Genomic DNA, 14,790 nt, shown 5'->3' on the forward strand with positions numbered 1-14,790 from the left:
ATTTAACTTTAAAATTATGCTCCACTTTATCCTGGTCTGTTGCGTAAAACCTGCATGACATACAGAGGTGATTATAGCTGTAATGTGGTAAAATGTGAACAAGATAACTGAATACTTTTGTAAGGAACAGTTTTTATTGCATCTAGAGACATACTGCAGAGACTTTGAGCTTACTTCTCCACATAAGCTGTGTCAGAACTCAGAAGTGTTTAACAGGAGATCTGGCCTTCCATTTATTGCTATGCCCACTGACTCTCTTGTTATATTAAAGTGGTTATGAAACCTTAACCAGAAACAAAAATACCCTTGAATAAGAAGGGCCTATTATTTTTAATCAAACACTTTCCGAAAAGGCTCTCTGCAGATCTAGTCAAAGAGCCAGTAAGGAACATACATATGTCAGTCAACAGCCCCCTCAGTATCCACCCATATGTCTCCAACCCTGATATTACTCACTCACAGCCTGACAAGCATCTGCTGCAATCATTTGCAGGGCCTAATTTGAGGCTCACAAACAAGACAATCGCAGCTGTCAAGGTGGAGGCGGGTGACCAGCCGTGACTCACCTCTAAACGCAGGTATTCACTTTGCTCCTGGGACAGCAAGCTGAGGATGACCCCTGTTAAAGCGCGAGTACGGACCCCAACCTGGACTCTGGTCCGCCTTGCAGGGAGAGACCACAAGAGCTGCAGCTGAACGTGGCTCCGGCCGTCAAAGGAAAACTCTGGAGTCACTTGTCAATCAAAAAAAAAAAAAAAAAAAAGCACAAAAGGCTTGTTCAATTAATTCAGCTGTCACATGGGAAATACATGAGGGAATTACAGCGAGGGTGTGCGGCTGTGCAGAAGCACTTTATGTAAGACGGGGTTATCTTCCCACACCAGCAAGTTTTCCCATTTGGGTCTGCACACCTCGTGAGGTTCAGACTGAAAACGTCATGGTCATTTAAGGGCAACTCTACGGGCCTACCTTGATCACAATGCGGGCCCGTAAACCCTTTTTCACACAGGCAGCTGAAAGAGCCCCACTCCCCATGACAGCTGCCCCGCTTGCCACAGGAGGGAAGCTGCTCCAAGTCGGCGCAGTGGTTATCAATGAGACCGCAGCCGGGCAAAGTGTTGGAGGATTCAGCAGGAGAACCAAGGTCATACAGCTAGATTGAATAAAGAGAAAAGAAACAGGAGAAAGAGAGTTGAAGAATGACACGCTGAAAGAAGGAATGAAAAAAAAGAAGGAAATTGAAAAATTATAGTTTTATTAAAGATTTGTAAAAGAAACATGCCTCATCTCATTGGAAAATAGATTTTACAATTCACAAAACAAAAACTCAAATAATTTTAATGGCTTTTAAGGTCGAATTTTAATGGCTTTTAAGATCGAATCTTTCAAAAAGCTGATTTTGTGAAATCAATTTCATTGTTTGATAAAAACTCTAAAATGGAACATTTTAGTTTTATCTGAGACAAAGGGGGAGGAACTTCTGAATGGAGACGCAATGAGTGAATCCTTCAGCCTTCTTTCATACGAACATGGAACAGGGCACCCGGGTGCTACCGGCAAAATGCAGTCGGCTGATCATCAGCAACTGTCAGCACAGGTATTAAAATGGACGTACGAGGAGTTTGTTCATTTGGAGCTTTTAAGGAGTGTGTTAATAAAAAAAAAAAAAGACATCAGGTTGTATCTATTAGAGTAGAACCAACTGTTGTAGCACATTCAGTAATTGTAGTGGGGGCATGGGGATAAGAATGTGTGAGTGCATTATGTTTGTTTGTTTGTTGACATGACAACAGTATTATTTGTCTTCGGGCATCAAATTGAGGTTTTGTTGGCATTGGTATTTACCTTAATTAATCTGCTTTAATCATCCTAATGTCCAAAACAGTATGACGCTAACGTAATGCGCTCGGGAGTGAGTTCTGTCAGTGCAGTGTTCTGGTAAGAATATAGAAATAAATGCAAATCTGTGTGTGTTTGTTAGCTGATACTGTTGAACTCCTTGTGCGGTTTATTATGCTCCTGGCTGATTATATATTGATGTGTTTTGGGCTTTTAATTGCTGCGCGGTATGCAGGTTGTGTATTCATTTTACTAATTAATGTGCTGCTTTTTTCCTTTACAATACGGTCGATGTTATCGTGTTTCCACGTTTATTTCTATTTCATGTTTCCATTTCAAATCCCACATGTTTGTATCTTTAAAAGCCCATATACACTCAAAGATACAAGCCCTTTTCTTTTCCCTTTCTGACATTACATTACACTACCTTTTATTCTGTTTTAGATCAGTTAGGATTACAAATATTTACATTTACTAAATGACAGAATGGTAAACTTTCTGTACATGTAAACGTTTGCACATACTTCCTTAATACTTTGTAGTGTTTTTTGTAGTATTTTGTAAAACCTCTGCAAGATTTTACAATAAGCTGTGTATTTGATTTATTGCTTTAAAGAAACCCAAAGTTATGACACGGTTTAACTCAAATACTGGAAATAAAACATATGACACAAGATTATAACAGTATGATCTGAACTTTTCCAAATTCTCGACAAAAATGGCAAACTTATTGTATGTTAAACTCCAATTAATAATAAAAAAAATCATACTGATAAATAAAAATTATGCATGCAAGAAACCTTTGTATCACTCAGACCTAAATCACATACATTCTTTTACTAAATTGTATTATTTATAAACTTAGCTAGTTTTCTGTCATAACAGAACAGAATACATCACAGCCACCTATTCGTCCAGCCATGCAGTTGTGTTAAACTTAGATCACTTTTTTTTACTTTACCTTGCTGTCCACAATCAAGTCCCTTATACATCCAGTATAATGTTTGTGTTGTAGTTGTGGGTATTCGTATGATATGTTCTCATTGATTCCTCCAAGCTGCAGAACATGACTTGCATTCAGGTACCTGGGGATGAGAAACAACCAAAGTATGGGTGCCAAGGGAAACTTTTCAAGGTTACAACTCAAGGCAGAACTTGCAACATAAATAAAGCAGAGACTGTAAGCAGTTGTAACATGTACATACAACACCAGCTGTCTGTTAAAATTCATAGTTTTCTTCGGTTCTTGCTGAGGCGGTCATCACTTTTTGTACATACAGAAAACAAATGTGACACCTTTTCATTGTTCCTTTCCTCTTACTTTGAAAGTATGCATTATACCAGTATGTAAATTACATTTGTGAGAAAGCAAAATCCACTCAGAAAGAGATTCCTCTACTACTTTCAAGAGATGTCAAGGTGATAATTTCTCTGCCAAGGGAAGTCAAAACATACCCTCATTGGAATATGCTTTTTATTTATGAATCTCTTTGTCTGTAAAATTATTATAAAATATACATTTATTATAGGTTTATCAACAGATAGTCTATTAATAAATAACCCATTAAACCTATGTAACAGCATGATTGTTTTAAACATAAATTGGAACGTTTTCTTGACAAAACAATAAATAAATAAAAACATTCTGGTGCGAATATGTCAAGTGGATGTGTGGCCACTTACTACTGAGGAAAAGTGTGTTAGAGTTGTGAGAGTGAATAGATCAATAAAGCAGCTTTCTCCTCACCCACCAAAAACAGTTTGCCTGTTCAAAAGACTTCATCCTCATGAATATGAAATAAATGAAATCCTGGTTCCAAGAGAAAAGAAAATTGCAAGAGAAAAGACAAAACACAGTTCATACTGCAGTAATAACGGGTAGCTCTACATTAGTCAGAAGTTAGATCATGGAGGTGACTCAAGGCGTTATTTGTGAGCACAAAGTTTCTAAGGAACAAAACATGTAATTTTAGGATTTTTTTTATTTTATTATTATTTTTTTTTAAGATTTTATGTGTCCTGTCAGTTCAAAACTTCTGCTAATATCCCATAATTGCTTCATGGAAAGAAATCAATAATGTGTATTTGCAATAACAGGATGGATATTAAACATTTGTTTTTCTTAGTGTCTGAGCAAAATGAACAAGAGATTTCAAAGCCCTGTTTTAACTTCCCTTCCAACCACAACCTGTGCAGCACTAGCTTTCAGAGATTTAAAAGCGAATAAACCTTTCAGTTTTTAAAAGAAACAAGATAGACATATAAAGCTTGAGGGACATGGCAGAGGTTTAACTACAAAAACATCTTGACAGCTGTATTGCTGAAGTGCAGTTCAACTTCTGGGTTAAAGAGCAAACAGATTATACACAAAAAAGTGAGAGTTTTTCCAAGTCCTAACAATCTTTATAATATGTGTGCAAAAAATAATAAAGCTCCATCACAATATTATGTGTAAGGTTGCAATTTTCAAATTGTAGCTAAGCTGAAACAACAATAATGAGTCCAGAGGCAAGCCGGGTCCATGGTGGTAGTAAACAAGTTGAGCTGTGACCAAGCACAAAATGCTATGAGGATACGAAGTCAAAAATTAATTGGCATTTTAAGGATTACATTTCAGGAAATCATCAACAGTTTCTTTCCCCCAGAGAAAACAGTGTGGCACATGAGAAACTAAAAACAGCCTGTGTATCCATCTGATTTAATTTTAATAAATAATAAACCCTGGAAAAAACATAAGCAGCATTTTCCATGAGAATTTCTGGGTTTGAACAGTTCTACCTACAAATCTTTCCCATGCTGTCTAACGTATGAAATGCCACAAAGATGCTTTGTTTGGTAATTCTAAGTTAACAGATTCAATTTGATTCCTAAGCTGAGATATTTAACTGAGAATCAATGGAAAATGAATTTGATACTGCTTTGATACACTTTTGAAGAAAAAATATGTAATTTTCTTTGTTCTGTCTTTCATTTGTTTATCTTATGTTTGTAATGTACAATGCCAGTTACTAAATAAAACCTAAAAGGCATACATTGTGTGACTTAGAAAACATTAAGACATGAATGCAAACAGAATATGAAACAAAGCATCTACTAAATACTACATTGAAAGTAGCAACCAATCCAAAACATTTTGAAAAGTCTAAGTTCCCCCAGCCCCCTGCTGCTAGTTTTGCATCTAATCCTCACACTGCCCAATGAGGATATGGGGCAAGTCCCTCCGGTCCATGCGTCAGTTTAGGTTTAAAAACAGTAAGTGAAAACTAAACACAAATAGATTTGTTTGGGCTTGCTAAAGAAAGCCACACTCCAGTTTAAAGAAGGCTCTCTTGAATTATTCACGCTGTTACTTCTCGTGCACTCAAAACAAATGCAGCCACACATTTTCCTGTGTCCAATTAAGTACTCATTGCAAATACAGCCATTAATTTGTGTCTTTTTTCATTAAAAGAACCACTTGGATAATAATAAGCATAGCGGTTAGTTAGTTCACATCTGCTTCATTTACGTAGATTTGTGTTTTATATTTTAATTTTCAAGTAAAAATGTCTCCTATCTCTGTCTTTTTTAAACTCATGTTTTAAATATACAAACATAAAACATTTATTGGAGATACTTCTACTGTGGTCCAGCTTCAAATGTGAACTGTGGAAACACCATGGATGGTTTGGAGGGAGGGACGAATCTTTTCCAAATGACCTGTGACAGGAACATATTAAACACATATGCTAATTATAAAATGAACTGTTCGTTAATGGCGTTTCCCTCTCTTTAATTACAAGGCGGTATGGCCACGAAAAGGCCAGCTAGATCTACGGATGGATGAACGGTTGGATAGAAAGTTCACACAAAGGGACAGAAAAATAAAGTCTGAGAATACAGATATTTTTCCCCAAACTATTTTCTCTTTCCAGAATTAATTATTGGTCTTACTTATCCCTGTTGGGCGTGACCCCTCGTATTTCACAGGAAGAGCGATCCTCTGTCATTGCCCAAGAATCCACCCCCTCTGCTTCCATGACAATCGCACTGGAGCATCGATCCAGAGTAAAGCGCACTTCCTTTAAATTGGGTGGGAAAGAAAAGAGAAGTCATTACAGCCGCATGTGGGGATGAATGTTGAGCTTCTTGACAATTCCGTGGCGCCGCAGCGTGTTTTCTAATCTGACATTTCTCTCGCACGTAGAGTGAAACCGTCAGTGACAATCGCGTAGGAGCTATGGTGGTTCTGTACTTCTCTTACTTTGCTGTTGCTCCTCACATCAAGGCGGTGCCAACGTCTGTCACTCACTCCAACATTTGTTAACTGGAGAACTAGGGTCCCAGAGCCATGGTTGATTTTAAGGCTAGGAGTCCCACCAATCAGCTCTATAAAAGACGAACACCAAAGTTAATAGAAGCCGCTGAAAAATAAGTGGACGATTAATTCTGGGGGAAATTATTGGAAAAAAAAAGGTCAAACTCATAAAAGCAGCTCAAAATGCACGTATGATTAAAAATATAAAACCAGGGTAAACAGAAAATAGTGATGAAATGTATTGTAAACCAAACAGGGTATAAATACAAGAAAATGATAAAAAGGCAAGGTTCAAGTTCCCAGTTTGATACAGGGAAATACCCAAGGGAAGTTTCTTCTCTTAAACAAAGAGAATAAACAACTGAACGCAGACTGGAGCGCAGAATCTGAGTAGCAGAGAGAACAGTATGCTGCAAGCCACATTTAGAGCACTTGTGGCAAAGTTGTGTTAAAAGAAATGAATTCAGGTTTACATTTCTTGAATGTACACAGCTGTTTGTGCATTTTAATAATAAGTCATGGCTTCCTGTTTGCCTTAGGAATAATTGCAACATGATACAGAAGGCCGTTTCTCTTAATCTCTGATTGCTGGCAAGCCTGTTGCCAAAACAAGGTGATTATATTTTGAAAAAGCTCACCGAACGACAAAGAATCTGAGATACTGTGAGATTATTTCTCGTCCTTATTATTTTTTTTAGATCGTTTGATAGTAGACTCCAGCAACACTTGAAATGCAAAGGAACCAACTTCACTGCATTCATGACCCCCAAAAACGACAAGAGCCAACATTTTTTGGTTCCCCAGAATTTTTAATTTTACTGGAGTCTTTATCTTACCAGATCTTTGCCCCTCTCCATGCACCTTGTAAGTAGTTGAAATACCAGACAGAAGATTTAAAATAACAACATCCTCTGTCATTCAGATTATTTTACGGCAATAAAAAAATTATTTATTTTGGGTCCGGCACTGGAAATAGCTCTGTATCATGGGGTGACAGAGGAAATTTAAGAAATGACTTTGGCTCGTTAAAGATTCATTAGTTTAGAGAACAGTGAATAGAAAACATATAGTCATACTGTATATCCATGCGTGTAGGCAGGGTGAGCATTTGCACAATGATAGAAACAATAACCTGATAGCATAACTCCACCATAACTGCATCATTTATAATATAAAATTACAAAGACTGTTTCTTTACTATGTTACACAATTGGATGATATTACTTTTACATTCAGCATATTTAACATTGTCTTCACTCTCGTTGCCTTGAGAAGATTGTATGCTTCTTCTAAATGTTTCAGTGCTCCTAAGGCTGCAATGGAATTAGATCTTTAAGGCACGACATACTTAAACTGTATTAATTGTATCTGTTTTGGTAAAAAAAAACAAAACAAAAAAAAACACAAAGTTCCCAGAGTGAGCCTTTGTATCAGCAACAATAAACTGTGTTGATGTTTCTTTCATGAAGTCACTGTGTGCTTTCCGAGTCGTTACCTGTGAAGTGGACTGCACCAGGTATTCAACCATGCTATGAAAGATTCCCAACAGAGCAAAAAAAAAAAAAAAAAAAAAAGCTCAATTCAAGGAAAATCTGGACCTGAGTCAACAAAAAGAAACTATGGTTCACTGATTTTCTGTGTGATGGCACGAGTGATCGATCATTACTGGAGGCGCAAAAAAAAAAAAAAAAAAAAGGGGAAATTTTTTTTTTATCGTAAGACCTTACTGGGATCTTTAAACTCAGTAAATCAAGACTCAAATACACAACACCTCACGCTTTGCCGTTATTGATTTCAAAGGATCACATACAGACAACAATATATCACATGTAGACATCCTTTTTCCTGCAGGAAGATTTAACACGAACATGGCAAAATTATTTCTTTATTTTTCCACGTTTCGCAAATATGAAAGCAAACAAACGTAACATCTCACAGATTAACTTTTATTTGCTTTCCAATCCAAATTGGTTTTCATTGCTCATACCTAGCTGATAAGAATTTTGCTGCAGCATTTTTGTGCTAAAGGCTTTAAATCATTATTCTTTATTGGAAGAGATAAAGAAACAGGGTTTTCATAGAATTACACTGAAGTTGTGCAGCTTGTTTTAGGGATGGTAATTTCAACTATGGCAAACAACACTATTTAATTTCCCAGGGCTCCATTCTAATACCAGTGCTATGTCTATTTCTGTTCGTATTAGTCTAGTGTTTGTAAATTACATAATTTACTTTCATGCTCATTTAAGGTTTCATTTTCTGATCAAGTATGATCAAATATGTTTACTGCATATCATACTTTCAAGGTACCCTATGATCTTGTAAATAGTTTACATGTCGTGGAACAAAAATATATACATAGATATGTTTTCTTTCTGTGGCCTCCAACAATTTATCCTCCAACAATTTACCTAAAATTCTAGTTTGAATTTTCTGCTGAAACCCTTCAGACTGGGGATGTTTGGTTCAATTCCTTGTGGGATGTTTTATGTGTACCTGCTCGAACACACCTGGATATTTTATTGCTATAAAGATGTAAAATTGTTGCAGTTACAGCTATAATAATTTTATAAGACACCGATGGTTTGAAATGTAGGTGTTTTTCATTCACCATTATTTCTATTGCTTTATGATATTTTTACCAACTATGCAGAATATTTACTGTTTTACTGCTTTTACTGCTGTACAAACGCTATCTACACAATAGCTTTACATTTTCTCCATGCGCTCTGCATTTTGCATTTTGTCTGAATTAGTTTTTCCCTATTGTGCTAAATAAATACACACATACTTGAACTTGCGGCACTTTGAAAGGATCTAATCAGCGAGTTGTTCAGACATACAGGGGAAAGTATGTCACTTCTCCAGCTAAGAGCAGAAGAAGTTCAACCTTCTCACCTTTCATCTACCCACTCAGAAGTCAAAAGTCGTGCTCTCCTTTTGTTTTTGCTGTGAACTGGAAATTCTCATAAGATATACGTTTTATTTTCTCCTTTTGTTTTGGAAATAAAAGTTCTTGCTGCTCTCCCTGGTCTATCTAAGGTTTTGTTGATCTTTGTTTTCATTCGAGTTTCTGTTTCAGACCCAGCAGTCTTGCAGTGCCATGAACTTTAACTTTTAACTTCCTAATTAAGACCCGTCGAGCCTGAGACTTGGCTCCTGAGATTGAAACTTTCTCTAACCATTCCAGCATCTAACCTGGAGATGCTCATATTTACTGGCTAGCAATGGCAGGCACTGGGTCAGATGTTCCCAGCTTGTGACGCATTTCCTTCACAGCTATTCACAAATAGTTTGGAAATTGCAACAACTGTCACACTAATGGGCACCAATGAAATCAATGAGATCTTATTGCTACAATATGTTAAGACAGACATAAATGTTCAAGGTGAGCAAAATGCCAAAACCGAGGCCTACACTTGCACATCATCTGTTAATGGGAGAAAGAAAAAAAAAATAATAGATCCAAGATGTTTTTACCATCAAGTTCAAACAGCCATTAGAAATAGAAGCAGGTACTGCTGCAGCCTTGAAACTAACAAACTGAAACAACAGCTGCAAAACCTTTTATTTATGAAATGTGATGCCAACTAATATTTGGAGTGGCAGAGCTAGACAGAAAGAAAAACATGCTTCTAAAATCAAACCTTTGCTTGCTGTTTTGGTTTGCGTACTACTTTTTGACTTTCAAAAACTTCAAGTAATTCTGTAATATCTACACACAGGAAATGATTCAATATCATAAATAGCAAAAAACCCCTTCGCCGATTTGTGTACCAAACATTGCCATTTCATCCCTTCCACTTTGTATCCTTCAAACAAACTGTTTTTGTACTCTTCTTGTAAACTACAGAGTATGAGTTTGTTTTTCATTGTAGCTCAGTATTTTTGATAAACTGTGGAGATGAATGGTCAAAAAAAATCTCTAATTATGCACATACTATTATTTAATTTTTAAGTTATTATTTTGAAACTTTATATTATACCTTATTTACATCCAGTTTACTTCCAATCCACATTTTGACCCCTTCAAATATGATTAAGACATGTAATCACACCAAAATTACTTTCCGATTACCCATATTACTTACTATTACAGTAAATTATGAGGTGAGTATCAAAAATTACTTTTATTTTTGGCTGTCAAAGCTGGTCTGAAACACACACTTGGGTGGTGAAATCAAGTTTGGTGGAATGAAATGTCCCTCAGAAGACATTAACAGTTTTGTACCTGGTACAAAATGACTGAAAGTGCAAAGGTGCATAAGGACATTGGTGGATGGGGGTATTCGTCTCCTGACGGTAGAAAAAAAAACAGGACAACAAAGTACTACAGGAGTGAACTAGAGTTATTTTTGTATGATTATGGGTTATAATTTGTCACAAATTTTATGAGCCAACCTCCCCAAGCTGAAATCAGAAGCAAACATTAAGATGTAATAAAAAAATCTTCAAAAAATCTATAGAAATGCATGAGTATGAGTTGGTGCAGGAGAAACCTATTTACAGGCAGATAATTCAAAACTGGCTGCAGAAACATGTCTATCCATAAATATAACTTCAGTCAAAGTGAGGATGCATTTATTTTACTTATGCTTTAAAAAAAAAAAAAAGTTTATCAATATGTCAAAAAAAATAAAAAGTCCTGCTGATGTTCACTCTGACAGTGAACATCTACAGAAAATAAAGGTTTTTCGATTGTTTCACTGCAAGTATGATATTGACCTCAGGGGCTTATGAAAAAGTATTGCTTATGTATTTATTAGCAAATGTGTTTAGTCTTTAAAGCATATTGAGCTGATGGTTGTATAACTCAGTTGACTGAGAGCTCATACGTCTCTGAAGTAAACACAAACCTAAAGCTTTCCTCATATTTGTGGTTGATTAACTACCTCCCAGTAGTTAACGCACACAATTAAGTTCCAGGTTTTAGAGCTCAGAAGCCCAATAGCACACATGTAATTACTGAGGCTTGACTTTGTTTATTTACTTACCTATGGCAATGTAGTCTTCATTATCCCCAGGTAAAAGGGTGGCCAACGGGCCTGCGTACAACAGCAGTCCGTCATCTTCCTCCGTCATAAACTCGAGCGAAAGATGGCTATCAAAGCATGGCCTTATGGGAGGAAACCAGGCATAGCCGTTACCAAGGAAACTAAGTCTTGTCTGCTGACAGTCTGGCCCTTCGAGCTGTGGGGGGCAGTGGCACCTGTAGCACAGAGAAGGGAAAATGTGTGAAAAATCAGGACAAAACAAGTGGAAAGAAACAATCAGTGTCATTCAGTTTTGAGCTCTCAGAAATCTTCGCATTGTCTCCGTCGTACGTGACAGTCTTGTTGATTCACGCAGGCAGACAGGTCCGACTGTGTTTGAACAGGCTGCCTGTCAACAGACAGCGAGCGGAGCACTTTTTATCTATCAATTGTTTGCATTAGCGACAAAGCCCTGAATATTCAGCCCTACATTAAATCAATTAGTTATGAACACAGCATTACTCTGGTCTATTCTTTATCTATAGCAGCTGTCTGAGCTGAACTCCCCGGAGACAGTTCAGGCCAGGCATATCACGTTCCCTTTGTTAGGAGATAATTACATTTATTTCTTTCACTCCTCTATGTGTCGAACCATCACTGATTTTCAGAAGTTTTTTTGTTCCCCCCCCCCCCCCCCCCTCCACCCCTCCACTCTCCTGAACTGCCCTCTGCTCACACTTATGCTACACACTTTGCCAGATTGCCTCTTTTTGTAGCTACTTATCTACTTTGATTACAGCGTTAGCGCTAAGGATCGACGCTCTCGGACAAACTGGAAATTAAGCATTTTTCACGAGACTCTCGAATCTGTTTGAGCAAGTGTCTGTAATGATGAATTTTAATCACAAAAAAAAAATGCCACCAAACAAAGAGATGCATGTAGCGATGAAAAGCAGCCCTTTCAATCACAATGATGGCGAGGATTGAGGGGACTGGTTGATCTCAGCCTGTCCTCCACTGCAGGCATGTGAGACAAGCTGGCTTTGCTGATAATGTCAAAGCCATCTATTTTCATGCAGTGTCTAAAGAAGGCTGTGTGTACTGAGGCTGTAACGGACTATTCCTCACATCGCTGTTTATTGTGCAGAGGGGGCAACACATGGTAGGAATACTGATCCATATGCAGCAAAAAAAGAGGAGGCTTAGCCTGATGGGTAGCCCTTTGCATACACATGCTCACAATAAGCAGTGAAAGAGCACCTCAATCTTTCACTGTTCTTTCATGTGACTCGTGAGAGCAATGGCAGTCCAAATCAGGAAGGGCACGGCCTGTTATTCTCACTTCTGTCTGACAATATCTGATTAGCTCCTCTCTGAGGTTTCCCGTTAAGCTCCCTCAACAGAGGATAGGAGGAAAAATTGGATTCTTTATGGATGGACTGAATTGACGTCAGGTGACATGTACGGTTTCTAAGGAGGAGACGCGTGTCTCGGAAAACATGAGTTTTGCAATAGTTTGAGACAATTTAAAATGAGATGAAAACAAAAAATACCGTTGTGTTTATGCTGCCTGTGACCACCAGGTGCATAAACGTTTCTTGCACATTCATATTACTGGCACTACTTGCACTGTGTGAGCAAACAGAAGTAGGGAATACATTTAAATAATCCCTTCTGCCCTATATTTATTTAATCTGTGCATTAGAGTGTGATAAAAAATGTGAAATGAAATCCATGCATTTTTTTGTAAAGACTTCCACTGAGCTTTTTAAACCTGAAGGCAATGATATTTATTATAAGAGCAAGAAACAATCAATGGTTAGGATAAATATAAAATGAATTAAAGTCATGAAATACTGGTCACTTTATCACATGCATTTGTTCAGTTGGGTGGTAATAAAAAAAAAAAAATAACAAAACAGCAATTCTGTGAATTTAGTCATCTGGATGTGGTGAAGAATATACAATGAGGAATAAAGAGAACTTAAATGATTTTCAATGTGGCATGGTGTTAGTGCCAGACAGGCTGATCTGAATTGCTCAGACACTGCTGATCCACTGGGATTTCCACAAAACCATCTCTGTGGTTTTCTGGGAGAATGGCTAAAAAAAGAGAGAAAACAACCAGTGAGTAGTAGTGTGAGGAAGAAAATGTCTTGCTGATGTCAGAGGTGAGAGGACCAAGATTAGACCAAAATGATGATAACTTTCTGCAGAATAAAGCACTGTGCCCCATTAAAGCAGCACTGAAGGTAACAGTCCTAACCAGATGTACTTAATAAAGTGTCGAATGAGTTTAACAATGAAAAGGTGATTCTTGTTTATCGCCTGCCACAGGTATTGAAGTAAAAAAAAAAAAAAAAAAAAAAACATTCAACATCATTTACAATAATTAAAGTCTTATAATACATTTGCTTTTTGCTGCAGTTTAATCTCACATTGTATTTTTTTTAAAACCAGATGTTCATTTGCATGCATTTATTCAGTGGGGAGAAAGGCTAAAAAAAAACCTGCTTAAGAAAAAGTATTTGTGCCACCATTTGTCACTTCTATACGACTATTACATTTTTGTTAGATATATTAGACAAATATAAATCTCTACTGGGTCCTTTCTTCGTGGAGTTCACATGTTCTCCTCATACAAACGCTGGGTCCATTTGTACTCCACTCTCCTTTCACAATCCAAAAACATATATGCTACGTTAGCTGGCCTCTGAAAACAAGTGTGAGCATCATCATATGTCTTGTTCATCTCTCCATTAGCCTTGCACTGTGTGTACCCCTCAGCCTGTTTAATGACTACTACAAATAGTCACCAGCCTGCCTGTGACCCTGCATGAATTAAACCTGTAAAGACAACTGGAATGATGGCCTCTTGGTTATGTGGAGGGTGAAAGTATAACCTAACCAAAAGACAAATCCTTTTCACCACTGATCAAAATGTGAACGCTTAGGAAATACAGCAAAGTGTGGGTGTATTGGTTGTCATCAGGAGTCAACCTTTAGGCACTGTCTACACAACGACTGGTTGTGTTTGGAAGGCATGCCAGTAAAAAAAACCTTTTCTGTCCTACCATAACAAAATAAAAATCTGTGAAGTCTGATAAAGACTACAGGGATTTTAAATGGAATCATTTGTGTTAGTCAGATGAAAATTGCTAAGCAGGAATTTATTAAGGTGAGGCTGGTGTTAAGGACAGGGTGGATATATAGAAAACACAAGACAAGTCAATATTACTAATAAAACAAGTCAATAAACTTGTTGCTTGTCGCTTTTTTGAAAAAAGGTTGTAATAGGCATATGAAATATCACATTAATCATTCCATCCCTACTTGTTTTTTGTAAAATGTTATAGTAGAAAAAAATTGCTACTTGAGAAAGACAGTTATATAAAGCATTACCAGCAGGTTTAATGCCATGTGAAAATTGTCTTTCTTAATGTTTGTTTTTTTTTTCCATACTGAATAATACTCAGTATCCAAATTAGAAGTTATTTTTCTCATTGAAAAATCAGCATGAGGTAATGCAGCTGCAATGCAAATACAGTTACTTTAAGAGTGGTTTCATATCTTTATCCCAGTTTGTGGAGGATAAGCTGACAACACCAGAGTAGTTCAAGTTCATTTCATGTCTATAGACACTATTTGCACAAACTAACAGTGAAACAAGTTTATGTTTGA

At 37.0% G+C, this 14,790-nt stretch overlaps 1 protein-coding gene across 1 annotated transcript in view; it reads right to left on the reverse strand.

Moving 5' to 3' along the window:
* Positions 1–437: 437 nt before the first annotated feature.
* LOC106955884 (neural-cadherin) overlaps positions 438–14,790 on the reverse strand; it is a 136,504-nt gene continuing 122,151 nt past the window's right edge. The window contains exons 23-28 of the mRNA XM_015046312.1: positions 11,131–11,345; positions 6,083–6,207; positions 5,773–5,900; positions 2,801–2,924; positions 970–1,153; positions 438–733 (exon numbers count right to left, since the gene is read on the reverse strand). Of these exons, the coding sequence (XP_014901798.1) occupies positions 453–733; positions 970–1,153; positions 2,801–2,924; positions 5,773–5,900; positions 6,083–6,207; positions 11,131–11,345 (1,057 nt within the window). The 3' untranslated portion in view covers positions 438–452. The remainder of the gene's footprint in view (positions 734–969; positions 1,154–2,800; positions 2,925–5,772; positions 5,901–6,082; positions 6,208–11,130; positions 11,346–14,790) is intronic.

The sequence above is a fragment of the Poecilia latipinna genome, unplaced genomic scaffold, assembly GCF_001443285.1.
Source record: "Poecilia latipinna isolate Pla-1442-1.1 unplaced genomic scaffold, P_latipinna-1.0 Scaffold773, whole genome shotgun sequence".
NCBI lineage: Eukaryota > Metazoa > Chordata > Actinopteri > Cyprinodontiformes > Poeciliidae > Poecilia > Poecilia latipinna.